The following is a 26,365-nucleotide window of genomic DNA, read 5'->3' on the forward strand; positions in this document are numbered from 1 at the left end:
GAATCATTGTCCCTGGGGGTGTTCAATGAAAGGTTTAACCTGGCACTTAGGGACATGGTTTAGTGGGTGACGTTGGTTGTAGCATGATGGTTGGACCAGATGATCTTGGAGAGCTTTTCCAACCTTAATGATGCAGAGGTCTATAATTCTATGATTCAATGGGTAGATAGCCTTTTATACTTTGATCTTAATTAAAAGTTGAAAAAAAAAAAAATTAAATTAAATTAAATTTCAATATTAAAGAATTTCAGATTTTTACATTTCTTTTCTTTTTTTTCCTTTTAGGCAAGCCCTGCCCCTATAATTGTCAACACAGACACATTGGACACAATTCCTTATGTAAGTATTAATTTCTTATATATAATTTGTTTATTTTCCCAAGTAAATTCTAATTAGTATTGGATAGAAGTTATAATCAAATCTTTCAATTAATTGTCTCTTTTACAGTAACACAGATTATTCATTTCTAGAAGAAGAAATCAGGAATAATAACTGTACTCAGGTGAATTATAACATTATAAGCACGTAATTTGTAGTTGAGACTTCAACACATGAACTGTAACTTACTAAAACTAGCCTTTCTTTGAAAAAATGTGATTTCATTAAGTCTTTCCTCTTTACTAGTAACAGAGAGCATTAATATTTCCTTTTTAGAGCAGTATACACACTTGTAGTTTATTAAGATTCTCGATTCATGGTATAATATTAAAATGATGCAAACAGCTCTTAATTTTTCTCTATATATCCCTTTTGCAGATAATAACTGTACATGACAAATCAGCACAAACTAGATGATTTCATATGTTGTTATTAATGTATTTTTACATGGCTTCTATTTTTATTGCTTATAATAAAAACAATTTTGCCTTAAAATAAATACATGTTTTTACTAAAGTAAAAAAAAAAAAAAAAATCTGCTTTCTGCATGCATTTGATAACAATGTCATTGTAGAATTGACAAACAACCATAGTTGAAGGTAAAAGACATAGAAAAAAAAACAAATTGGATAAATAATAAGACAAGTAACAGGCTTAAGTAATTGCATGCAAGGAAAGCAAGTAGTATGAAGCTAGCCAGCCAGTACGTAATCTTTCTCCTTGTATACTCAGTAACTCTTTTTAAAGCTCCTAATTAATGTCTCTCATCTGTCAGGTGTTGTCCATAACTGTTTCTTATGGTTCCAATGCATAAATCTAATTATTTGTCCACCTACACTAATGATTTTGCTGGTTTCTGTCTTACAGAAGCCTACTGATGAGAAGTTTAATAGGAGTTATCATTGCCACTTTTGTTTCTGACAATTTATAAAATTTAGAAAATATTGTGTAGAACACATGTAAAGGTCATAGCCAAGAGCAATTTAGAACAATGACACTGTTGTAAAGCAGAAGAGAACTTAAGCCCATGTTGGGAATTTCAGCCACTGGGAAGGGCAGAAAAGTTAAATAAAATTTCTCCAGTCATTCGCATCAAACTTTCTTAAGCAGTTTCCTAGTTTCATTTTTCCTTCCTAAGTCTCAGTTTTCCTTCCTAACATCAGAACCATCTGTTGTGTTCTCACTTCCAATAGGTCTGGCTTTTCTTCTGTTTTAATGAGACATTTTACACTTACTGTTCTCTATGGTCCATCATGAAGGACATTGTGAGCCCCAGTTCTCATTTCCAGTGCTGGACCTGTGCCCAGGACAACCCACAGTTACAGTGTTAGAATTCCTAAATACAGATCCATTATGCTAGTGACAAGATGTTCAATCAATATGGTTTATTCTTACAACACAGTCTATTGATACTTATACACCTTTATACTACTTTGATACTAGTCTCCCTTTTTCTTATAAAAATAAATAAATAAAAATAAGACAATAACACGACAAAACACATTCAAGAGAAATATTGACAGTAGACTGAAAAGTGCCCGTGGGCTGCTTCAGTCTCCAATGCATGATGTGAACTAGATAAATAAACAGAAGGTACTCGTAAAAATAGACAATTCTGAGTTAGTCACCTTCTCTTACCCAGTATATGGAAAGATTTATGTCCCTGAAAAATGGGGCACAACAGAGCTTCCAAAGAGGGACTTATTTAGACTAGTCAATAATAAATGTCAAGGTGAAACCTATCTGTGGAATCCAGGCCAACACAGTGCCCCACAGGACATGGGGTCTTTACTTTACAAATAGACATTTCTTTCTGATCAGGATTTATATGCTTAAACATTCCCCGGAATGAGAAAGACAAACAAATGGGCAAACATCCTCTTCCTCCAGCCTCATGTTTGGGAGAGTGGGCTGGGAGATCTGGGTTCTTCTTCATGCTCCCAAGACTGGTTCAGTTTAGTTTGGCTTAGTTTCATTTTGTGGTATTTCCTCTGCAAGGAAGGTGCTGTACTTGCTGAGCCAGAGACATGTTTGTTTCTGTGTCAGTCCTCTACTGAGTAGGTGAGCACGTGAAAAACAGGTTTACCGACAACCTTGGCCCAAGATGTGGGATGACTCTGGCCAACAGCCAAACACCCAGCCAGCCCCTCTCTCACTTCCCTCTCCCATGGGATGGGAAGAAAATAGAAGGAAGGCAAGAAGACAGATAGGCGGAGGTAATGACAATTCAATAAGGAAAGCAAAAGGTGTGTGTGCAGAAAAAGCAATAAGAGGAATTCACTCACTACTTCCCATTGGCAAGCAGATGTTTAGCCACTTCTTGGAAAAGAGGGCTTCAGCACATGTAGCAGTTGCTTGGGAGACAACTGCTATAACCGCAAACATGTTCCCCTTCCTCTTCTTTTCCCTGAGCTTTTATTGCTGGGTAAAATGCCATATCGTATAGAATATCTTTCTGGTCAGTTTGGGTCAGCTGTCCTGGCTCTGTTTCCCCCCCCCAGGACTTTACCGATTCCAGCCTAATTGCTGCAGGAGAGGAAAGGAAGAGTGGGGAAGAGTGAAGGCTGTGATGCTGTGCAATCTCTGTTCAGCAATAGCAAAAATACTGGTGTGTTATCAACACTGTTTCAGCCACAAGCATCATAGCATCACATGGGCTGCTATGAAGAAAACTCCATCCCAGACAGACCCAGTACAGTACATACATAATAACTTGTAGGTGTTAGAAAGACTTGTCACTCTCTTAAATATTTGGAAAGACAGAGGAAAGTCTTCCAAAACTCCATGAGCTAAGTGTATAGTAATTCAGTTATCATCATATTATTTATCTTGCAGGAAATAACATTTAGATATTCCCTAAAGTGTTTTTTGTTTTGCTTTGTTTTTCAGACAGGTCAATTCAGAGATAAGAGAAAACAAAATTTAATTATTACTTTGAAACTTGAATATGAGTTGAACACCTGCCTTTTTAGTACTGTCAGAACTTTCAGACATGACTGGAGAAAGACTGCGCATGTCTAGGAACATCTCTGGTGAATGTGTAAATAACCTTAGCATTCATTATGTAGCTGGTTAATAAAGCATCTGAAAGTTATTACTCTTTTTTAATTATCATGAAATCCTGTCTACCCCTGTAGGAACAAATTATTTTATGAATCAGAGAAACTAAGTTCAATTATATTTTTTCCTGTCCCATGCTGTATGCATCCATCTCGCAAGTGGACAAGAGAGTAGCCAATCCTCTCTCATAACTGTACCCTGTCTAACACACCCAGCAGCACTGAGGGTCAGGGCTGGAGTCTTTTTAAGTGTCTGATATTCAGCTCCTGTCGTCATGCCTCAAAGTGCATATGGAGTCCAATAAGCCTCCTGTCAGTCAGAGGAAAGACAGACAATTTTAGGTCTTAAAAATTGGACCATATTTCCTATGTTCACATTCTTTTCCTCATATCCTGTTTTTCTCTAGTCCTGGGTACTTGTCCTTTAGTTCTTTCCTTGGAATGTACATTCCACAAATCTGAGTAATTCTAAATTAACTTGATAAAAAAAAATAAATAAATAATTAAAAGCAAATGGATATATAAAGGAGAGGTTGGACAGAACTTCGGGCAATCTGATCTAGTGGGAGGTGTCCCTGCTCATGGCAGTGGGGTTGGAACAGAATGATCTTTTAGGTCCCTTCCAACCGTTACACCATTCTATGATATGCAAGTGTTACATCTTCTGCAATTTTTTGACATAACTGTTTTTTGATTTCTGACTGATACCTTATGTAAGATGCTTTTCATGAAACCTGGGCTTTAAAAATACTTTCTCCAGCCTATTTCAAAAACTGTATTACAACAACATACATATATTTTTCCCATTATCAGATCTATTATTTTTCTACAATAACTATTTTTGCTATAGTATCTAAATAACTATAAATTTCATTGTATTTAACAAAGTTAAGTAATCCATTTATTTTCAAACATGAAATGCTGGAATAAACCTGAATTTTCAAATTTTGATAAATAGGTTGTTTTTAGTTTTCTCTGCCATTGCTAGCCACAACTGATAATAAATAAATAAACTCAGGCTATTTTTAGTGTTTTACATACCAGATGGAGACTTCTTATGATATCACTCAGCTCTTGACTCAGCAGCACAAGAAACCTGTTTCAGTGTTTCTTTTTATGCAATATAGATCCAATGCATTTCCATTTCAATAAGAACACTGCTATTTGTCTCCTCCAAAAATTCCTGAGTGTTTTCAGAAGGAGGGGGCCTCATAGCAATGACTAGCATTCCTAAAGCATTTTCAAATGTAATGTTTCCAGTGGTCCACCAGATATAAATTTAATTTTTGCTGTTGGTATAGAGCTGGTAAACAGTGTGATTTGTCCTATTAACAATATAATGATTTCAATTTGTATAATTAAACCTTTTGGTACTGTTGACAATCTTCAAACTTTTCATCTCAACAGCTGAAAAAAAATGATCCTGTGAGAGACTGTTTTTCATTAATATATTTTTCTTAAATGAGATAAAAGAAAAGGCCTTATTCTACTATACTGTGTGTTATTCTTTATAATTTGGGCCTGCAGCAAGTAACAGAAGAAACTGTTAATTAGCTTTTTTTCTAGGTTCAGTGACTTGAAAACTTTGGCTTGCTGAGCTTTGGACGTGGGAATAAATTGATAGGAAACTTCTATGGTACAAAACGAATTATTCTGTGGCATTTTAAGCACAATTAAGCATTTGTGGGAGTTTGTTTGTTCTTTATTCTTTGGCTGTAAATTTTAGATCTTTTTGTATAATGAGAAGCATTAATTTAATACTGTATGAATCATCACAGTTTCTCTGCTGCACAGAATAAGCCTTATTTATTTCTTTTTGAGTTTCCAATATGCTCCATAGTTAAGTGAAAAGTAACTAGCTGGCTTTACTGCATCAATTTCATAAGTTGATGTAAACCCTCCCGATTACTTTGTGATGGAATTTGATTTCCTGTTCATCTTAGCTTCACGTTAATCTTAAATTCTCTCAGGTACCTTGGTTGCTCCCTTCCTCCCCCCACCTTGTCACAAAGATAAGAGCCAAGAAATACGTACTTTATTCTCCTTCTGTTCCCAGTGAGTTCCTTGTATTTCTTCAGTCTCTTATTGTTCTTCCAAATTATTATCATTGTCATTATTTTATTGTTTTGCTTTGCTAACTGTGCTGCCTATGCTTGACTTCTGTGCAGATACTCTTGTTTCTTAAAGAAGTAATTTTCAGGCTACTTTGGTTTGTGTGTTTTTTTTTGTTTTGTTTTGTTTTTTTTTAATGAGCTGTAATCCTTGTAATAATCCTTGTTTTATTTTATATGTTTATTTACATGCTTGCCATGCAGATGATTTGTAGGATCTGTGCTTAGGGACACCAAGAGCTCTAAGCTGTTCTGGGGCAGTTGCTTTTTGACAGCTCCTGTGCTGGAAGTGTGGATGCTATGATGATGCCAAAATGGGGATGTTAGGAAAAAGTTTTAGATTTCTCCTCTTTCTTAGCTGGCCCGTCAATACACCTGCATTTAGCACATGAAAAGAGGTGCATAAAGGCTGTGAAGAAAAATAAATTCTTCCTATTCTGTCTGACTGGAAAAAAATAATGGGGAGCTATGCAAATTTCTGAGAGAGAGTCAGTAACCTGAAGTCTTTTATTGGGTAACATGAAATAGGCACAGTCTGGACCTAAAGAAGTAAGTTGGAGGAAGGAGGTAGCCTTACATATTTCCACAATAAAACAAAAGTCATGTGGCATTACATAGCAAATATGAAATGTAGTGCATAACTATGACTGATGAGCAACTATTTGAAGAGAACAGAGGAGTAAAAGGAAATTCTTGTCTAAAAAGCTAGGCTCTGAATTTTTGCAAAGCTAGGGAGCTCTTGGAATTGGGGATTTTGCATTTGTGTTTTAAAATATATGAAATAAATAGAAATATAAACATATAAATATGTACACGCATGTATATTTGTCCATTTACTTATCATGTGAATAAATTTGTTGCTTCCTCCTAAATAGTTTGATGATAGTTTTGGAAATTAGATTGCACATCTCATTATCTTGAATGACTCGTATATTTTCCAGATTGTTAAACACCAGTTTTCTTTGTTTGTTGTTTATACTCATCTTTCAGTCTGTCAGTTAACGTGGATTACAGTGAAAGAGCTAAATGAGGTAGAGCTCTGTGCTAGCTTTTATAACCTGTATTGGCTTGGCTTCTCTGTTCTGGCCCTTGAACACAGTGCTGTTTGGCCTGGTGATCACTCCTGTGTTCTGCATGCCATCATTTCTATAGTGGGATAACAGATTTTTCCTTTAGAATAGCAGATTGACTTAATTCATGTTTATATTCTATAGTCATATTCTATATTCTATATTATATTCAATCTTAAGGCAAGATTGACTTTATTCATGTTTATAAAATATGTTGAGATTGTTAGTGAAAAGGATGCTATATAACAAAAGACTAGTGAATTAACATAATACAATTCATCCTGAAACCTGTATAAGTAAAAGGAGCTTCATCCTGCAATTTGCTGACTTAAATGGATTTTCGCACGATGGGTAGTAGAAAAACAGGTTAATACTTTCCAAAATCCAAACCAAAAATACAGAATGGATCTTATGAATCTGATTTATTTTGCCTCTATTTCATAGCCTTTTATGTTATTTTTTATTTATTTTTTTTACCTGAAAACCTGTGTATTTCAAACCTTTTCTTTTAAAATATACCATTTTAGAAAGGAATATTTAAAATAACACTGTTTTTCCTGAGTTTCTCTTTAAAATTCTGGAGGCAATTCTGAATATTTAAGCTTGCCATATTGATATAACTTTTAACTAGGGAAAAAAACATATCTCTAAAGTAAAATAACTTCAAGATTTTAGGAGATTTATTTTATCTTTCTCAGAGATGAGCACTAATTTGCATATTTGAGTGCTGCATATCAGATTACATGAAAAATCAGAAGAAAACCTTCATTGTGTCTGGCTGTAGGTATGAATATCAACATTCTGTCCATCCGTCAAGTAAAAGCATCCCTTGGTCACGTATCTAATTACTTCTTCACACTTTTATTCTGCAGAAGCCTAATACTTCCTATTTTCAATTGCCTGTGAATAACCCTGGCCTTTAGACTCAATCAAGAGGCTCTTCCTTTAGGCATTTGATTGAAACTTTGCCATTAACAGACTGGAAGAGAAGAGGTTATTGAACTGCAAAGAGGGCAACTCATACACTTGTTCATGTCCTGCTGCTTCAGGTGGCCAGAGAAGAGAAAATGCATAAGTAATGCCTCCTACTTTTCAGATTTTTACTACTTACAAAACACGTATTGGGCATTTTAGTCCTACATCATAGGTGTGCTTGAGAAGCAAATTTTCTTTTTGTCCTTGATTACCAATCTTCAGTTAACATGATGGAGATCATGAAGTAGACTTTCTGACAGAAAACTAAACTGGAAGATGGGCTTCTGGATACCCTTCAGTCACTAACAGACAGTCGGTGCCCTGGACTACACTGAAGTTAGTCTGAAATAAAGCCCCAGAATGAAGTATAGTGCTCTGGTTTCACAACTCTTCTGCCCTCTGAATCTCTGTCTGTTGGGCTAGTCCTCTTATCCTTGTAGCCTCCACTGTGGGGAAGCCAGAATGGCTCCAAACAGTTATTTTTCTCTCTCTGAGAGAAGTCAAATATACTTGTCAAATATAAGAAGTCAAATATACCCCCTCCTTTATGCCCGGATATGCTTCATTCTTAATTCATCTAAGAGAATTCATCCATGAGGTCAGTATGTGCTTCAGAATTCAGAGCAGAGCTTGTCTATTAGACTTGTTCGAACCAAGTTGATCTGAGTCAGCCTAGAATTGCATCGCCCAAACTGACCTAAACATAGTTTGAATTTTTGTATTGCTCTCCCTGTCCTTGAATTAGATTCTACTTTTGTGTCATTTTTGTTGTATTACATTACAGACCCATAGTTAACATTACTGTATTTTTAGCAGTCAGCTAAAACTGGTAGAGTCCCTGGGTTTGTGAGGATCCAATGGTTAACGTAACCTCTTGAAATTGTGCTTTTATAGTACAAATTCATGGTGTTAAGCCATCAAAACCATTGTCTTCCATAAATGTTTTTTTTTTCTTTTAAGGTTTTATTCTTTTGCATAAAAGGCATAATTGGGAAACATAATTAAAAAGTTGATAATGCTGTTCAAGTAGACAAGACTATTTTTTTTGTGGCATTAACTTCACTCTGAATTTCTTTGTCATGAAGTCACAGTTCTGAAATGAAGTGGGAAACACAGCATGATGAGTACATGTGAATAGTTATCTGTAGACTTAATTTCTTTGTGGTTTCAGACAATGACACTTGCAGATAAATTTCACTGTTTCAGAAAGGTGTAGACCTCAACTGAAAGCTGTTTTCAAAAATGAAGAGTTAGTACAGGTGTCATTATCTTAATAGTTTCAATTAGATAAAGGATGAACAGAGCTTTCACATTCCATAAGACTTCATTTTGAAGGATTTCAGATATTAGATAAGCAAAATTTTAAATGCTGTTGTCAGAGATAGAAGTATTATTTTGACCTTGAATAACCTGAGAAGTAATTTCTATACGTGCTCAGTATTGAATAGACAGCTAATTTGGTTGAAAATTGGAAAAGAAAAATACTGGTTTCTTATTTTATTGGAAATGTTAGGGCTTAATTTCTGTGATGCTTCAATCCAAAGACATATCCAAAGATATACAAGAAAACTTCTTTGCAATTTCAAGGATATTTATTTTTTATGTCTAGAATTGATTTATGTTTTGCTTTACAAAGTAACTCTTAAAGTTCAGCCAAAGCAAGTTTGTTGTTATCCTGGCAATACATAATGCATCATTTGTAGCAATATTGGTTAGAAAAGGTTTCCTTCCCTTATAATCTGGTATGTCTTGTTCTTTACATTTTCCTTTGCAGTATTTTATAGTAGTGTTTTTTATTATTATTTATGTTAATTGATTTAAAATTTTAAGAATATTTTCAGTGTATTCCTATTATTCACCTAAAACAATGAAAACAAATCTGAATGAACATGATCTTACTATAATAAAAATGCAGAATCAGCAACTGAAATTCTCTCTCATTTTCCCCAATTTTTAGCCAGGGATTAACTGATCTGTGCTGTAAAACGAACAGACTTTCAGCACAGTTTCAGGAAATGTTCTGAAGCAAAGTCTGTGCTGTTGCAGATTGTGAGTGTTGACTGTTTTAGAGTGTGACTCATTTCTAATCCACATTTTACATAATTAAAAAAAAAAAAAAAAAAAAAGCCACTTTTAATGCAGTGAATGGGTGAATCAGCCTCAATGGTAAATTATATTTTTAATCAGTGTTTAGATGACCTAGCTTTCTGCATACAGTAGCAAACCCAAATATACTACAGATAATATCTGTTTTCCTGATATTAAAAATCCCAACTCCTGTAATTTTCTGTAGAAGGTTGACTTAGTTTGAGGGTCATAGAAAGTAAAGATACATAAAGGAGATAAATTTCCACTTTGTGAAGATCATTAATAATAACAAATGACAACTGAAGTGCAATTTTTTTTGTTTGTTTGTATTGTTTGTTTTTTATCTTACATTGGCACATTATGAGTTGTTGTCGTGGTTTCGCTCGAGTGGGCAGCCGAGCTCCACCACAGCCGCTCTCTCACTCCCCCTCCTCAAAGAGGAATGGGGAGAAAATATGTGAAAAGGGCTCAAGGGTTGAGATAAGGATGAGAAAATCACGCAATAATTACTTTAACGGGCAAAACAGACTCGGCATAAGGAGATAGTAAGATTTATTGCCTATTACTAACAAGCGAGAGAAGTGAGAAAACAAAGGAAAAAGCAAACCAAAAGCACCTTCCCCCCCATCCACCCTCTTCCACCTCCTCCCCCCCGAGCGGCGCAGGGGAACAGGGGAATGGGGGTTATGGTCAGTCTACAGCACTTCTTCTCTGCTGCTCCTTCTCGGTCACTCTCGTCCCCTGTGCTGTGGGGTCCCACCCACGGGATGCAGTCCTTGATGAACTGATCCAGCGTGGGCTTCCCACAGGCAGCAGCTCTTCCAGAACTGCTCCAGATATGGGTCCGTACCACGGGGTCCATCCCTCAGGAGAAAACTGCTCCAACCTGGCTCCCCTACGGGCAGCAGCTCCTGACAGGTCACCTGCTCCTGCGTGGGCTCCTCTCCATAGGCTACAGGTCCAGCCCGGAATCTGCTCCGGCAGGGGTCTTCCACAGGCGGCAGCCTCCGTCGGTGCAGGGCCACCTGCTCCACCGTGGTCTCCTCCACAGGCTGCAGCATGGAACCCTGCTCCACTGTGGTACTCCATGGGCTGCAGGGGGACATCCTGCTTCACCATGGTCCTCACCACAGGCCGCAGGGGACTTCTGCTCCAGCGCCTGGAACACCTCTCCCCCTCCCTCTACACTGACCTTGGCACCTGCAAGGCTGTTTTCTCACTCCCTTGACTCTCCCGGCTGCTGTCTGGCGCAGCGTTTTTTTCCCTGTCTTAAATATGCTCTCACAGAGGCGCAAACAACATCGCTTATTGGCTCAGATCTGGAAAACAATGGGGCCCTTCCCAAACATGGGGCAGCTTCTAGATCTTCCTCACAGAAACCACCCCTATAGCCCCCTGCTACCAAAACCTTGCCATGTAAACCCACTACAGTTGTCTAGTGATATATGCTTGTAAATTGTCCTGCATGAAGATGAGAATAGTTTAAAACTTCAGATTCTTTTTAGTCATATATTGCTTGTACTGAATGTGCAATTCTTTATATTAGCTAGGCAGAAAACTTCTCTTTATTGGATCTTGGCAAATGTGATTGTTTCATTCTTTAGTGAGATTAATTGGGTAGTAATCATAAAAAATTAATCTTGTATAATGTCCAATATCAGGACTTAAACTTTGCAAAGGTGATGGAACAGTGAGAATAACATACTGCGTTTATCTGGAAACTAGTGAGCTATAATAATTTCTCAAATAATGTGCACGGTACAAGTTTGATTAATCACTCTGATTTCACCATCATCTTTTTCTTTAGTAAAAGCAGATTGCAGTTGTATTAATACTGTCCTTTCTTACTCTGTAAATTGTAAAAGTCTCCAACTGTTCATATGACCTCTTGTTATTCCCCCAGTGGAGGACAAATATAATTTGCAGCTGATGCTTTCAATACAGTTTTATTTCTTTAGGTAATTATGTATTTCTTTGAAATTTGTTTGTAAAATAAGTCAGAGAATTGCTCATCTTTTGTTCTCCAGGCATTTAATTTTCATGTAGAAGGACAGAAATTCTAGTTTATGGAATATTTTATTCATATATCTTGTCATTGAATATTGTCCATCTTTCTTTCAAATGTGGGACTGAAGTCCAGGAGCCATTCTCATGTGTTAAGAAGACTGATTTCATGAATAAGACAAGTTGGTCTTTAGTCAAGTGGTGATAAGTTTTGCTGTATTAGCTGCTTCTTAGATATGTGTTGCTAATCCTTGTGAACAAGAAGTTACACCATTTTGCTTTCTCTGAGCTTGTGAGGAAGAGCAGAAAACCACCTTGGATGTCTCAACCATTCGGATTGTCTTATTTATTTATTTATTTATTTATTATTTCCTGAAGCAAAATTAATTGGGCATAAGGGAGCCGTTCTGCTATGCTTTTAGTTATAGAGTGCAAAGGACTGTGGCTTCCTACCCTTACATATACTAAAAAGTCTTCCAAGATTTTAAGAGAAATAATGAATCTTTCTGCTGCTATAAAAATACTAGTAAAGCAGGTAATTCATGTGTAAAATTCTGCTTCTGTGGAATGCATACATTTGTTTATAAATATGAATATTTATTATTTATGTGATTTTTCTTGTTATTTATTTTTGTTATTTGTGCAGGTATTTTAATTACCTTTTCAAGTCTGCTCCCTCATGCAGGTGTAATTGCATTCACAGATGAATAAATGTAAGATCAGTTACAGTGGTACAAGCCAAATAGCACCAGTGGGATTGCACCAGTGCTACTAAGAGTACAGTTTAGCCTTCAGTACTTGTGCTAGAGAAACACAAAGGAAGATAAGAAACCAAAAGAATTCAATGACTGTGGTTTGTTCACAGGCAATGAGAGAGAGCAGGGAAGGGAGCGTTAACTCTCAAGGGTAAACAAAGGTATTGGGAATCTATTTTAGGTACACAATCTGGGTCAGAGTATGCCATCATTTAATGAAGTACAAGAGATTAGAGGATGTTGGTTATACGTTTATTTATTGAGGAAATGGGGTGTGCTTATATATATATATTACATATTTCATCATGATTGCTATGTAAAACATCATGGATATCAATAAATTCAATAAATGATTGCTGTACTTTCCTTGCCTAAAATTTTGCCAGTTAATATGCTATTGATTTCTTTCTTAAACCAAGGGAAAAAAATATCTTAAGTATTTAAATGAATCAAACTTAACCCGCAGTTTATGTATTAATTTCTGCCTTTTAAACACTCTAGCCACAGTTAGCAACATTTTAAATAAAATTATGCAGATTACCATATTAAACATCAGGAAAATAACCTTATAAGTCCCAAGTTACAAATACTCCGTAATCTTAGTTGATGAAGTAAGGTCAATCAAGCAACAGCAATTTTCCATTTTTATGTGTGTTGTGCACAGAATGTAATATTATACAGGAAAATCTCCTCTAGAAATGTATGAACTGTTCAGTCAATTGAAAACTTTGATGGATCTTACTCTAAAACTGAAAAGGACTGGAGATATAGGATCCTGACAAACTGAAAGTTTATGATTTATTCATATGTTAGAGTGTCAGCAATGTCGGAAGTACAGAAGAAAATGAAAGGCAGACTGACTGCAAACTTCTGAAGCCATATAGTAAATGACCTGAACTGCACAAGAAAGAATATAATTTTGTGGAAGAAATGACTATTTCCAGTTCTATAAATGCACTGCTTCATATTACTGCACTGATGTATATTATACATTAAGGTACAAGGATAAGAAATTTTAGGATATAATTTTTTTAGGATGCAAATCATAAAAGTCTGAAATGTCTGTAGATAGTGAGCAGGCACAGATTCCTCAAATGGCAACTCCATTAGAAAAATAAGATATGTAAATCACTTAATATAAAAATCATAAATCACTTTCTGTAGACTCCTCTCCCTAGTACTTGTAAAAAAAATAAAAATAAAAAAAATAAGATGCCTAGATGACTTCTTAACTTAGATATCTATCTGTTAGATATCTGAAGGAATATTATTTTTGTGTAAGAGAAAAAATTGTACATACAAAAAATTAAATTAGCATGAGTGTCTTCTTGGTGATACTAATTTTGAACAATTTTGAATCATAGAATCATTCAGGTTGGAAAAGACCTCAAAGATCATCTGGTTCAACCTTTAACCTAGTACTGACAAGTCCACCACTAAACTGTGTACTGTTCTGGATCTGCACATTTCTTGAACCCTTCCAGGGATGGTGACTCAACCACTTCCCTGGGCAGTATATTCCAATGCTGCACAATGCTTTCAGTAAAGAAATTTCTCCTAATGTCTGATCTAAACCTCCGCTGGCACAATTTGAGGCCATTTCCCCTCAGTTTATCACTTGGTGCTTGGTAGAATAGCCCAATCTGCTAGCCTCCTCAGGCTAGCACTTCTTAGTGCTAGCCTAAATAGAATTCATACACAGATATACTTTCATTTCCATCTACTGTGACCCCCATTTTGAAATCATGACCTCTGCTTTAATCTGCTCCACTGATTATGCTTATGAAACTGGGAGTTCTGTGATGGGTTAGCATTAGGTATACAGAGTGATTGCACTTAAAAACATTTAGGCTTTTTTTCTTCTGTGGTGTATATGGCCAGCCTCATGATATGGACAGAACAAAGAGAAAAAGGAAAAGATGAAGGAAAAAATGATGGCTTACAATGTAATGAATAGGGTGTTATTAAAGAACAGCATAAAATCCCAAGAATGCGTAGGAGGAGGGTATCAAGATACATGTTATTAAGACAAGTCAAAAATGTCAGATCTATGGAGATGGAACATCAAAAAAAAATCTATATTGTTGCTGAATAGGGGAAAGGGTTGTGAGTGAGAACAGCATGACAAGTAGGGGAAATGGGAAGATAATCCTTGGGCCAGATTTTGAAATTAAGGATAAGCAGGAAAAGCACATTAATAAAAGGAATCAAGGTGCATGAAGTGTATGAGTGACTTAACAGGAGCTATGAGAGAAGATTATGTTTAGATGGAAAAGATAAGGTAAAAAGACAATCATGAACAATCCTTTGGTTGAAGTGAGATTAGATAAATTATGTTTAATCCTGGGTGTATGTGCATGCTTTTGTGTGTGTGTGTGAGAGAGAGAGAGAGAGAGAGAGAGAGAGAAGAAAACCACCACCACCACCAACAGCAACAAAAAACATTTAGAGATAGTAAGAAGGAAGGAGAAGTAAAAAAGCATGAATGAAAATCAGAGAAGGCAGTGGAGGCTGAGTTGGAGACATGAGAAGCTATGCATGTTGCTAAGGGATACAGAGGAGGTAATTATTTTGTTCTGATCAAAGGGGAAGATAAAATTAAAAATTTGGGAATCAAACAGAGAAGAGTGATAATCATTACTCAATAAATGTTTCTTTTTCTCTAAAAGAATTAAAACAAGAAAACTCAGGGTTACAATGAGGGAGGAAGAAAAAGTAGGAGAGGATGAGTATGGTACATGGTACACAAACAGTGAAGATTATCAAATAAAAATCAAGACTTGAGGAAGGTTATAAGAGACATCTAAGAGGAAAAGAATAAGCAAAAGTCACAATATGAGCAATACAAGTTTATCATGACTGTGCTGTAGACCTTTACAGGTTTTGACTAAGAGCTGGATTTTGCTCTTGAAGCTCTGCTAATTTTTAGTTTGGGTGGTATCTTCCCTCAAGAATGTAAAATGAGTGTTGGCCAAGTGTTCTGTAGGCATCTGTGGAAGGATACATGTATTAGTTGCACATACACAGCAAAACCTTTTCCTGATAACATATAAGTTTATTTCAATACCATGTGGTCTTTCACTCATTGTTCTTCACACCAGAACAGTCATATGATGACAAGAAAGTTTTAGATTATGGTAAATTTCTGTTCAAAGAGCTTAACATATTGTCCTTGTTTCCTGGAGGAAATTAAGGGGAAAAGAAGGAAGTGGGCTTGTTATGCACTGTGATTAAAAATAGATATGGGGTATCTTGTATAAAAAAGCATATAAAATACACTCACTCAGATGAAAGAAATAAAGTGGCATTAAATATTTTCTGGCAGTTTCTTTAGGACAGTTCAAAAACATAAAATCATCATATTTGAAATCACAGAACAGAGAAAAATGGTTTTGATATATTTATATGAAGTGAGAAAGGAAACTTTGAATGCACTTGGAAAACAATACCAAAAGGAGATCAGCAGGTTTCTTGAAAACAGTAAGGGAGCTTTTTCAACTAATGAAGAAATAACTTACATCTGGAGACAACTGAGAGCTAAATAAAGATCACTCTTTGGTCTTGTTGATATAGAAATCATGCAGGGCTGTTTAAATCCCATACTTGTTAAATTCCCCAAATGGTCTTGATGTTTCCTGAATGTAAAATGGACTGTCTTAATTATGCCACAAATTGGAAATTTTTAAAGGACAAGTATGTCCTAGGTTACTTATAAGTCATGGAGTTGGCAATCATATATTCTATTGAGGTTTTGGTGCTTAGGCAACTGATGAAACTGTACAGGTGTTGTGGTTTAACCCGGCCGGCAGCTAAACACCACACATCCGTTTGCTCACCCTCCCCCTCCCTCTCTGGGATGGGGGAGAGAAATGGGAAAGTGAAGCCTGTGAGTTGAGATGAAGGTGGTTTATTAAGACAGGAAAATAATAATAACAACAACAACAATAATAATAATATTACTACTAATAATAATGTGTATGAAACAAGTGATGTACAAAGCAATTGTTTACCACCCGCTGACCAGTGCCCAGCCTAACCCCAAGCAGTCCAGCCCTCCTCCCCCTGGTTAGCCACCCCTATATATTGTTTAGCATGATGTCAGATGGTATGGACTATCCCTTTGGCTAGTTTGGGTCAGCTGCTCTGGGTCTGTCCCCTCCCAGCTTTTGCTCCACCCCCAGCCTGCCCGTTGGCAGGACAGAGTGAGAAGCTGAAACGTCCTTGGCTTGGTGTAAGCACTGCTCTGCAACAATTAAAACATCAGCATGTTATCAGCACTCTTCTCAGCCTAATCCAAAACATAACATTCTACCAGCTACTAGGAAAAAAAAATAACTCTGTCCTAACTGAAACCAGGACAACAGGCAAAAGAATCAAAATTGCATGTTGAGTGAAAATCAGTGGCAGTGTAGTTATCTTCCTATGTGTGTGTGATAATAAAAGTAGAAGCAGCAGTCTTCTTTCTCAAAGACAGATGAAAAACAATATCCAATTAGATATAATTAAAATTGGTTTTGTTTGTAATAGGAGTCTACAGATGTTGTAATTTTTAGGCAATAGAATCTCTTATTGAAAAGAAGACTAAGCATAACAAACAGCTCTAATTACATCAATTTTATTAGAAAGAATAGGTACAGTGGTCTCTCAAAATTACAGTTGTATAAATTCTGAGTGTTTTGATGTTGTTGTCATATTGTAATGCAGTTCTTATCTTTAAAATTCATATCATGACATCTTTAACTGAACGGGTGGATGTACTGTAGAAGTGTAGCAAGAAAGAATTAGGCAATGCTTATTTGTTTCAGTGTAAAGAAGTCTATCATATCAAATAATTTCAGAAGTATAAAACCTGTATCAAATTATTATTAAGTGGAAGAAACATACCTATTACACTCTTAAGAAAGTGCCACAAGATTCTGCCACAAGTATGTGAAAATGATAAACTCAACAGAATGTTATTCTTATGGTTTTGGGAATCTGTCCCAAATCTGAAGAGGTGATTTTTGTAAGAGACTACTTCAGCTTCATATGTAATTCTTAAACTGCACTAAATGAGACAAACTTCCAGAAAAATGAAGGTAAAATTCCTCATGTAAAGGAACAAATTAATCCAAATTTTTCAAATTGTACTGTATGCTCGGCTTTATTTCATTTTTGCCTACAAACCTATATATAGAGTACCTGTTTTCACATGTTCTTTATTTCTCACTCACCTAAAAGAAAGTGTCCTCTGAAGATTTTTAGTTCCTTCTTCTTAGGAAGATACGGGGTCTGCTTTGGTCTCTAGTAGCAATTAGACCTTCACCTGGAAATCTCTTTTGAATCCTGGAATCTAGATAGTTGCCATACATTGCATCTCTTAAAGAAATGTTCTTGTCAAAAGCTGGGAAGAGACCTCCAGTATAACACATGCAGCTGTAAATGAAAGGCAATTGTTACCTTGCTTTTGCAAGCAGTTACTTCAAGCATTTGGACTTAATTGAGTATGGTAACTTATTCTAAAGGGGCTGAAAGCCCCATCACCCTCTGGATCACAAATATATTTTACACCGGGAAACTGAGAAATCTTCTTTCGTCAAAAGCATATGTTGGTAATGCTGTTGCTGAAAAACAGAGCATCAAAGGCCCTCAGAGGTTATCTCAAGGTTTCATGCTGTATCTCTTTGCATATTTATCTTCACCAACAACATTTTTGTTGTGTGTTCCTGACTGAGGTGCATCTTGACTCCAGACTCTGTGCCTTGAAGGATGAAAGTGATTGATTGCATCCTCCCATACACCCCAACTTGTGCTCCTTACACTCTTCTGCCAGTCTTCTGAGAAAAGGTGTTGCCCTCCCCTGGGCCTGTTACTGTCACAGGTGCTGTTGAGCTCTTTCTCCAAAGAGAGGACATCTGTGTCCCAAACCAGAGAGGGAAGTCAACAGCAGTGTACATGACCCACATGGCTGTGGGCGTTAGGAGAAGGGAAGGGACTGAATTGTTTCATGTGGACATCCTAACAAGTTGGGCTTGTGGGAGCAGGCGCTGAATATCATTGTGTATGTGTTGCTAGTTACAGGTGCAGGCAAGCCCCCCAAAACAATTGGAAAAGCTGCTAAACCAGAGATCTGGGCTTTCACTGGTGTGTAACTGTAAAAGAAATATGGCATCCTTTAGGTAGGACTTTTTATCAGCCTAGAGTTAGGAGTATTTCAAAGAAAGCAGTTTTAAGGCAAGTGCTTACCAAACTTTATGCTTCATATTTAGACTCTTTACTCAGTGAAAGGAAACCTCAGGGGCACAGTTCAGATAACCTGTTTGAGACTTCAAGTGTCAGATGAAATGACGTAAGACCTAGAAGTGTCTGTTTCTCTTCACTGAATGTAAAGAGAGTTAGCTGACTACCTCACGTTTTAGTATTACGGATATCAAAATTTGATATTGAGTTGAGATTAGGGATATTTGTTGTCAACCTTGCAGGTCTGAGAGATGGGAAATAATATTCCCAGACCAACTTGGAAATGCTTGTGATTTCTTTGTTTGTGGAGGGGAAGAAGAAGAAACCATATGAAATAGCTTGGAATTTTTCATAACTATCTGAAGTCATGCTGAACACAGCAAATCTTGCTGGGCAACCTGATCTAAAAGCAGTAATCAGAAAATTTGTGTAAAGAGAGACATAGGAAAAGGTTCCCACTTGCAAGAAATGGAAGTTGATGGTTCAGACAACTTTTTCAGGAGCCTTGTCAGGCCAGAGGCTGTCAAGTTACACTAGAAGAAAATAGAGGGTATGCATGTATGCTGCTAAATAAGAGGACCAACAAGCCAGTTTCAGCAATGGAGCCATGATTCTCCTCCTGCTTAACTGTTGGCTCACTCGTAGGCTATTTGTTTCCAGCAGGCTCCAGACAGAAACAGCCTTAAGCACTGAGACTTGGCTGAAAAATGACTATAATTCAGCAGTGTAGGCACAGCCAGAGAGTCTAAATATGAAATAAAGTGGTGCTGCTAACGAATGGTACTGCATACATCACCATTCCACCTGCCTCAGGTAGGTGCAATCTCTTAATTGATCCTTTACAAAATAACTGCAGTGGTCTTCTGAGCAACCAGCAAGAAAGGGCAGCGAACTACATACATAGATACATATGCTTAAATAATAAAAGGAGTTGGATCAAGATCAGCCTTTTAATCCATATCATCCCTGCTGCTATGGAACCTGATAATGGATCTCTGCTGTGATTAATGGAGATTTGACCTGAACCTTTTTGGAGTTGTGACTGTGGATGATAAAAGAAACTCCTCAGATGATCATAATCAAGATATTGTTTGTGTGCAAATGCAAGTTGAATATTCAGCTTGTGTTTTCTCCTTTCATTTTTATACAGAAGTTGCTCACTTCTCATGTGCCTCTTTTTCCCATTTTGGTGCACTAACGAGTTTTTAATGCAAAGGAAAAGTGATTATAAGCAGTGAAGCAAGGACAGCTTTATAGAGCAAGACTGAGGAATTGAAGACATAGATCAGAGCTATCCACCAGCCTAAGATAAAAGAGAAGATCATGAAAACAGAGACATATAGATAGCTTTGATTTCATTATCATTAGACAAGAAAGGACAAAAAACAGAATAGCTATAGAGCAGTTCATACCTAGTTAGTTGCCTATATTAATAAAAGACTACGCAGAAAGCATTAAAGTTATAACATAAAACAGGAAAATACCCTATAGGAAACTTTCTGTTCATATCTGTTCTTGGTGTCATGTAATGTGATTACCAGATTATAGCCATATAAAAATACAAGTATTTGTATTTTATTCATTGACGCTGTGTTTGCATTTCATTGCTAAGCATGGGTTATTTGTTTGGATCTTTCTCCCTTTCCCTCTTTCCTTCTTTCCTTTTGAACACAAGTTCTGGGGGTATTTCTATTTTTGATTTCATGTTTATCAAATCTTGAATTATAGACAAATTAAATAGTTTTGATAGCTTTTACAGGAAGCTTTTGTTTGGAAGATACATGTACCTAGTTATAATATTCACAACAAAAGTAACTAATTACATCTGAGAGGTGATTGACTAGATAAGGAGTGATTTGTATGTATTATTTTCTGATTACAGCTAGAAAGCTAATATAGAAGAATTAGCAGTTAATGGCAGAGAGGAGCACTAAATGTTGTTGTTCTGAAAAATAACCAAATTGTTCCTCCAAGATTAGGTCAATACTAATGCTTAATCTCATTTTTGTTCTTACAAGAAAAATATTTTTTGTTAAGTATAAATTAAGGAAAACACTAGAGCTCAACTATTTTCCAGGAAACACCCTACCATCACAAAAACAATAAAACAGTGTGATTTACGGGCAACATCTTTTATTTTTGACTAATCATTACTGTGCAGTTTAATTACAATGTTGTCAGCTTTTGTAGCCTTCTCAGATGCAGCACTCTACCCATTTAAGAAATTAGGAAACTTAGAAAGGGATGTTAAGTGGGTTGCCTAGAGGGACAGAAAAAATCCATGTTAGAGTGGAACAAGGTTTCACAACACTGCTTAAATCAGTGTCACATCTTCATTGGATAGATTTCTTGTCCAGTGCAATCCATTTTAGTGCTCTACATTTTGTAGTTTAATTTATTTTGACACTGAAACTCAGCATAAGAATTGCATTAACATTCTGTGCCTTTTTGATATTCAGCTGTCTATTGCAAAGGTCCTCTGTCATGTTCTTGCCCTAGGTTAATATAGTAAACAAGATATATTTCAGTATATGTATCAGCAAGTGATTTTTACATAAGTACTACAAATTTCCTCTTTGGTTTTGTATTGCAAAATAGGAGTTTGGAAGGTAATGAATAATTAATCCCTCTTTCACTTATGAGAATAATCTTTAGGAAAATGTCTTCTGTTTTTGACATGCAAACTATTTCCTCAGAAACTATTTAAATATTTGCATGAAGTCCACAAACATGCTGTATCAAATGCCACTCATATTATGTAAGTGACTTAGTTATCCACCATCTCAGTGCATTACATACTGACTTTTACTCTTTTCAAGTTTGTAGATTTGATTACATGCCATTCAATACACAGGGAGGCCAACTCTATAATTTAGACCATATAAGCAGTATGTTGAAAAATGTGTTTCAGTAAACTGATCATACTTAAATACCTGTACAATATCCCTACCAAATTACCTTCTGTGTGCATTTAAGGGATTTTCTGATTTTATTTTCTTTAGGTCAATGGAACGGAAATTGAATATGAATTTGAAGAAATTACATTGGAAAGGGTGAGTTTAATTTATTCTTCTCTTATAGGAAAAAATAATCTGTAATAAAAATAATGCAATTACTTATGAAATTAAAAACAATTAAGAATAAAATATTTTCCATTTTGAATAAAGATGTCCACTTGTTATTCTAAAGTGTTAAAAAGTGAATGATACAACAGGATAAGCTTGTTACGTTTTTAAGATGTTTCAGGTGTAGCTAATTACAGACCAGTATCCGGAATGCTTTGCTTCCTCATAACTGTGTCAGTGCTTGACTAGGTGTTTCACCATTGGGAAGAACCCATGTAATGTGGTAATTCGATTTTTAGACTGTGACCTGGAATTGTAGAAGCTTTTCTCTTTTAAATTCCTTGATTTCCTTGCATGATAATAGAGGATGTGTAGTCTTAAGTTATAAAATAAAAATTGAAGTAGTGTTTTTAATGTTCTAGTGACAAAAGCTGCAAACCATGTCTACATGTAAAGGATGTTCTTACAACCTTTATAAAGACAAGTCTGAGTTGCGTGAGGTATAAGCAGGACTCACAGTAAAGGCTTTGTTAGTAGCGTGGTTTAAGTGTAGCACAAGAAAGAAGTATATTTACAGATCACATTGCATCGTATCTTCCTAGATTTGGTGTTTTCTTCCTTGCCTTTTGGTTACATAACTGTTTTCTTTAGACTGCAGACTTTCTTTGCCACAACATCAAGACCAGATGGGCAGCATATTGTGTGAGCAAGAAAGTCTAAGCTTTGTCATGTATCGTAGTGCTTACATGGATTGTTAGTGGATGCAAGATTGTTATTGCTGAATGCCTTCAGTATTCTACCAACATGTTGGTAATACTAAATTTTATAATCTTGAAGCAAACAGTTAGCCTTCTTCCTACACAAAATGTTTGAATGCAAAGCCAGATTTATCAAAATGTGACTGATGGCATATGAGCAAATGCCTGTAAGGTAGCAAACTACCATTAAATTAGGTACTTAGATTATACAATTCATTGCAGTTTTTCTGAATGTTATATTTTTAATTGTCCAGGATAATGAATTTCATAATCATTCAATTTATAGGGATACAAGCTTATATTCTCATTGATTTGCTCACTCAGGCAAATTACAAAAGAGCAATATATCTTTTTACCACAGCCAACTCATAACAGATAATGTATAAGGTTATAGGCACTTTTATCTACTGTCTTTCAAGTTATTTGCGCATCAGTAGCTATTCATTGGACTAGAGTTTCCAAAGGTCACTGAACAGAACACATGCCTCCTGGGTGATATTTTGAAAACCGCTTCATTTTTAATAGATGTGTAACTTATCAGTGTACATACTGCAAAACGAATGTGACTTGCATCTACTGTACCTGTCTGATGCACATAAATGGTTATTCAACATATAATACCACATAATATCAGTTAAAGACTGATAAACAATGTCAGAAAAAGCTACAGATTTTAATGGAGAACATTTCAGTTCTTCATTGCTCCATTCTCCGTTGCTGAATCTGTGGCTTCTGATTATTACTGCTTGAAATGTTCTGTCACATGTATCAGTGTTTTGTCTCAAAGGCACGGTACTGTGTCTGCTGGTTTTTGTGTGAGATATAAAACACAAGTGATTGCTTTTAAATAGCTGTCATTTATGTTAGACTAACAGCATTTTCAGAAGAAAGACATTCTCCATGTTGATTACCCATTTTCTTCCACAAAACTTTTTTTTTAGAAATTAGATGGAAAATCTCTCTGTATTTAAAAGCTGTAAGATGTTTTAAGGTTGCTCTGGATGAGAGAGAAAAATGTAGTTTTCCCATATCAAACAGTTGGTAATAAACTTTCCAGTTAAGCCCAGTTATCCAACTTACATAATTATGCATCCAAAAAAAAAATCCAATATTTTCTTTAATGACATTTATCCACATTTTGAAATAGTCTATATAATTTAAAGGATTTTACAATGTAAAAGATAAAATGATTTATGGTATATTATGCCTTTTGCACTTTTTTCCACTTTCTTATTTGTGGCATAACAAAATGTAAGGTGGTTAGGGATTGACTATATAACAGCATCTCCCAATCTCCATAGACTAGCTAAGGACACCTTTAATTTAATTGTACAAAGTCACCTTTATCCATAGGTGACATGATTCTGTAGGATGTATTCCTGAAGAGAGCTACTTGCTTAGATATGATACTTAGAAAGAAAAAATGGCTCTATCCCTTGGGGTAACCATCATGTGATTGTTGGCAGAATGTGTCCTGTGTGGAGCTGGGGAGCAGTGGGGTCTTGGAAATGCCAGAAGGAAAAAACACTTAGGGGCCAAGGAGTTGAATGGAGTAGAGCTTGCTGAGCGTCATCAAGTTTCACAGAATCCCACAGAATCACAAAATCATCTAGGTTGGAAGAGACCTCCAAGATCATCGAGTTCAACCTCTGACCTAACACTAACAAGTCCTCCACTAAGCCGTATCACTAAGCTCTAAATCTAAACATGTCTTTTAAAGACCTCCAGGGATGGTGACTCAACCACTTCCCTGGGCAGCCTGTTCCAATGCCTAACAACCCTTTCAGTAAAGAAGTTCTTCCTAATATCCAACCTAAACCTCCCCTGATGCAGCTTTAACCCATTCCCCCTCATCCTGTCACCAGACTCTATGGCAGAATATTCTCCCATATTCTTTGTGGGAGAATAGACCAACCCCCACCTCACTACAGCCTCCTTTAAGGTACCTAAGATCCAGTTGGTTTATCGATAAATGACTGTAAGAATGAAGTGGGCTTGTATAGAAAGATTGTTTGTTTTTCTGTCTATGAAAAAAATGTTGTTCAACTGTTTCTATTTAAAATGTTGTGTCTGAGTTTACAGTTTAACAAGACTTGGGGTTTTGAACTTAAAAGGCTTCAATGAGAGTTCACAAAGAGGATAAATTTGGGGCAGATTCACACTAAAGCTGTGGTCAGTGCTGTTCCAAGAGTTAAGGACATTGCCAGCCCCTCATACACTGACATGTTTTTATCCTTTTGCTCTTCTTCAGCTGTACCAACCACTCATGAGATATTCTCACTAGTCCCTGTACCCGCAAGGATCACTGTTAAATACGAGCTCACTTAGAGCTCTCGTGAGAGTCTACTTAGGTAACACAATTACACAGTTAAGAGAATTCAAAATCACTTTTTTTTTTAAAAAAAAAAAAAAAAAGCAGTTTTATTTCCTTCAACCACTTCAGAGAGCGTGAGTTTCTCTGCCAACTTGCAGGCATAAAATGCAGATGCAGGTGTAGACTAAGACTTGGCAAATTGTAATAGGCTACAGTGCCCAAATGCACACTTAAGAGAAAATTCCTTAAAAAAAGCCATTACTTTGCCCTAGCTTGAATATTAAAGACTGTAAAAAGGAAATTCTACATAAAATGACTTATATTAGTGCAGTGGTGTTAGTGTTCCATTACTGCATGACTTGAAAAATGTATCCAGTGCTAACAAGAGACTGATTTGCACTGGTAAATAAATCAGTGCTCAGTGTAAGAGAGAACTGAACAGACTGTGACAAAGCCTAACTAACTTCTCTAAGCCAGAGGAAAGTTTTAATTGATTGACTCCTTGTTAAAGCATGTACTGAAGAGGGTGTTTTCATAAAAGTTAATGGAATGTTGGCCAATATCAACAGTTACCTTAAAGAAGACTGAAGAGGTGAATTTTACACTATATTCAGTGCAGCCTCATCTGGAATATAATGTGGAGTTCTGGGCTCCACAATATAAAAAGGATGTTAAGGCAATGGAAAGCATCCAGAAGAAGGCAAGAAAGCTGGTAAAAGGGCACGAAGGCATGTGCTGTGAGGAGAGGCTGAGGAGCCTTGGGGTGCCCAGTCAGGAGAGGCCCTCACTGCGCCCTGCAGCCCCTGAGAAGGGAAGCGCAGAGGGAGGTGCTGCTCTCTGCTCCGTTGGACCAATGGCCAGACACATGGGGATGGCACAGAGCTGTGCCAGGGGAGGGTCAGCCTGGGCATGAGGGAAAATTCCTGTGCCATGAGGGTGGTCAGACAATGGGACAGGCTTCCTAGCAAGGTGGTTGGTGCCCTGTGCCTGTCAGTGTTCAGGAGGCATTTGGACAATGCCCTCAGAAATGTGTCTTAGCTTTTGGTTAGCCCTGAAGGGGTCAGGTGGTTGGACTTGATGATCTCTGAGGGTCCCTTCCAACTAAACTATTCAATTCAATTCAATTCTATTCTATTCAAAGAGTAGAGAAGACAGTAAGTCTCTTCATGATTCATGTTGAAGTCATGCCAAGTTCAATGTCTAAGTTCAGATCTCAGTACTTCTTTGCTCATGTAACCTTGTCTGTTCTTCAGATGTTAAGAGAAATAGGGCATTTATGGTTAGTAAAACTGTTTTCACGGAATCATTCAAATCATTTGATATTCTAACATTTATTTTTATTCTGTGTCTGTATAGAAGTAAAAATATATAACTTTTTTTTTTGGGGGGGGAGGGATAGACTGTTTAGAAAAATGAATTTATTTCAAGCCTGGCTTTTTACTTGTTCTTTGGAACCCTTACAGGTAATTACTACTGTACTAGTAACTATGCTGTTTTCACCAGTTGTTTCTTTGGTGAAAAGGCAGTTCACATAAAGGTAAAGAGGTACCTCCCCCTGAATGCTAAAGA

General features: G+C 36.4%; 1 protein-coding gene across 7 annotated transcripts in view; it reads left to right on the top strand.

The window, feature by feature from the left end:
- Positions 1 to 26,365, top strand: part of DLG2 (discs large MAGUK scaffold protein 2) — a gene marked incomplete at its 5' end in the record, with an annotated part of 1,037,476 nt that overhangs the window by 620,797 nt on the left and 390,314 nt on the right. For all 7 annotated transcript variants that reach the window (XM_082764777.1, XM_082764780.1, XM_082764778.1 and 4 more), the window contains 2 exons: positions 286 to 339; positions 21,662 to 21,712. In XM_082764777.1, coding sequence (XP_082620903.1) covers positions 286 to 339; positions 21,662 to 21,712 — 105 coding nt within the window. The remainder of the gene's footprint in view (positions 1 to 285; positions 340 to 21,661; positions 21,713 to 26,365) is intronic.

Source organism: Aythya marila (assembly GCF_965140915.1).
Source record: "Aythya marila genome assembly, chromosome: 1".
Taxonomy (NCBI): Eukaryota; Metazoa; Chordata; class Aves; order Anseriformes; family Anatidae; genus Aythya; species Aythya marila.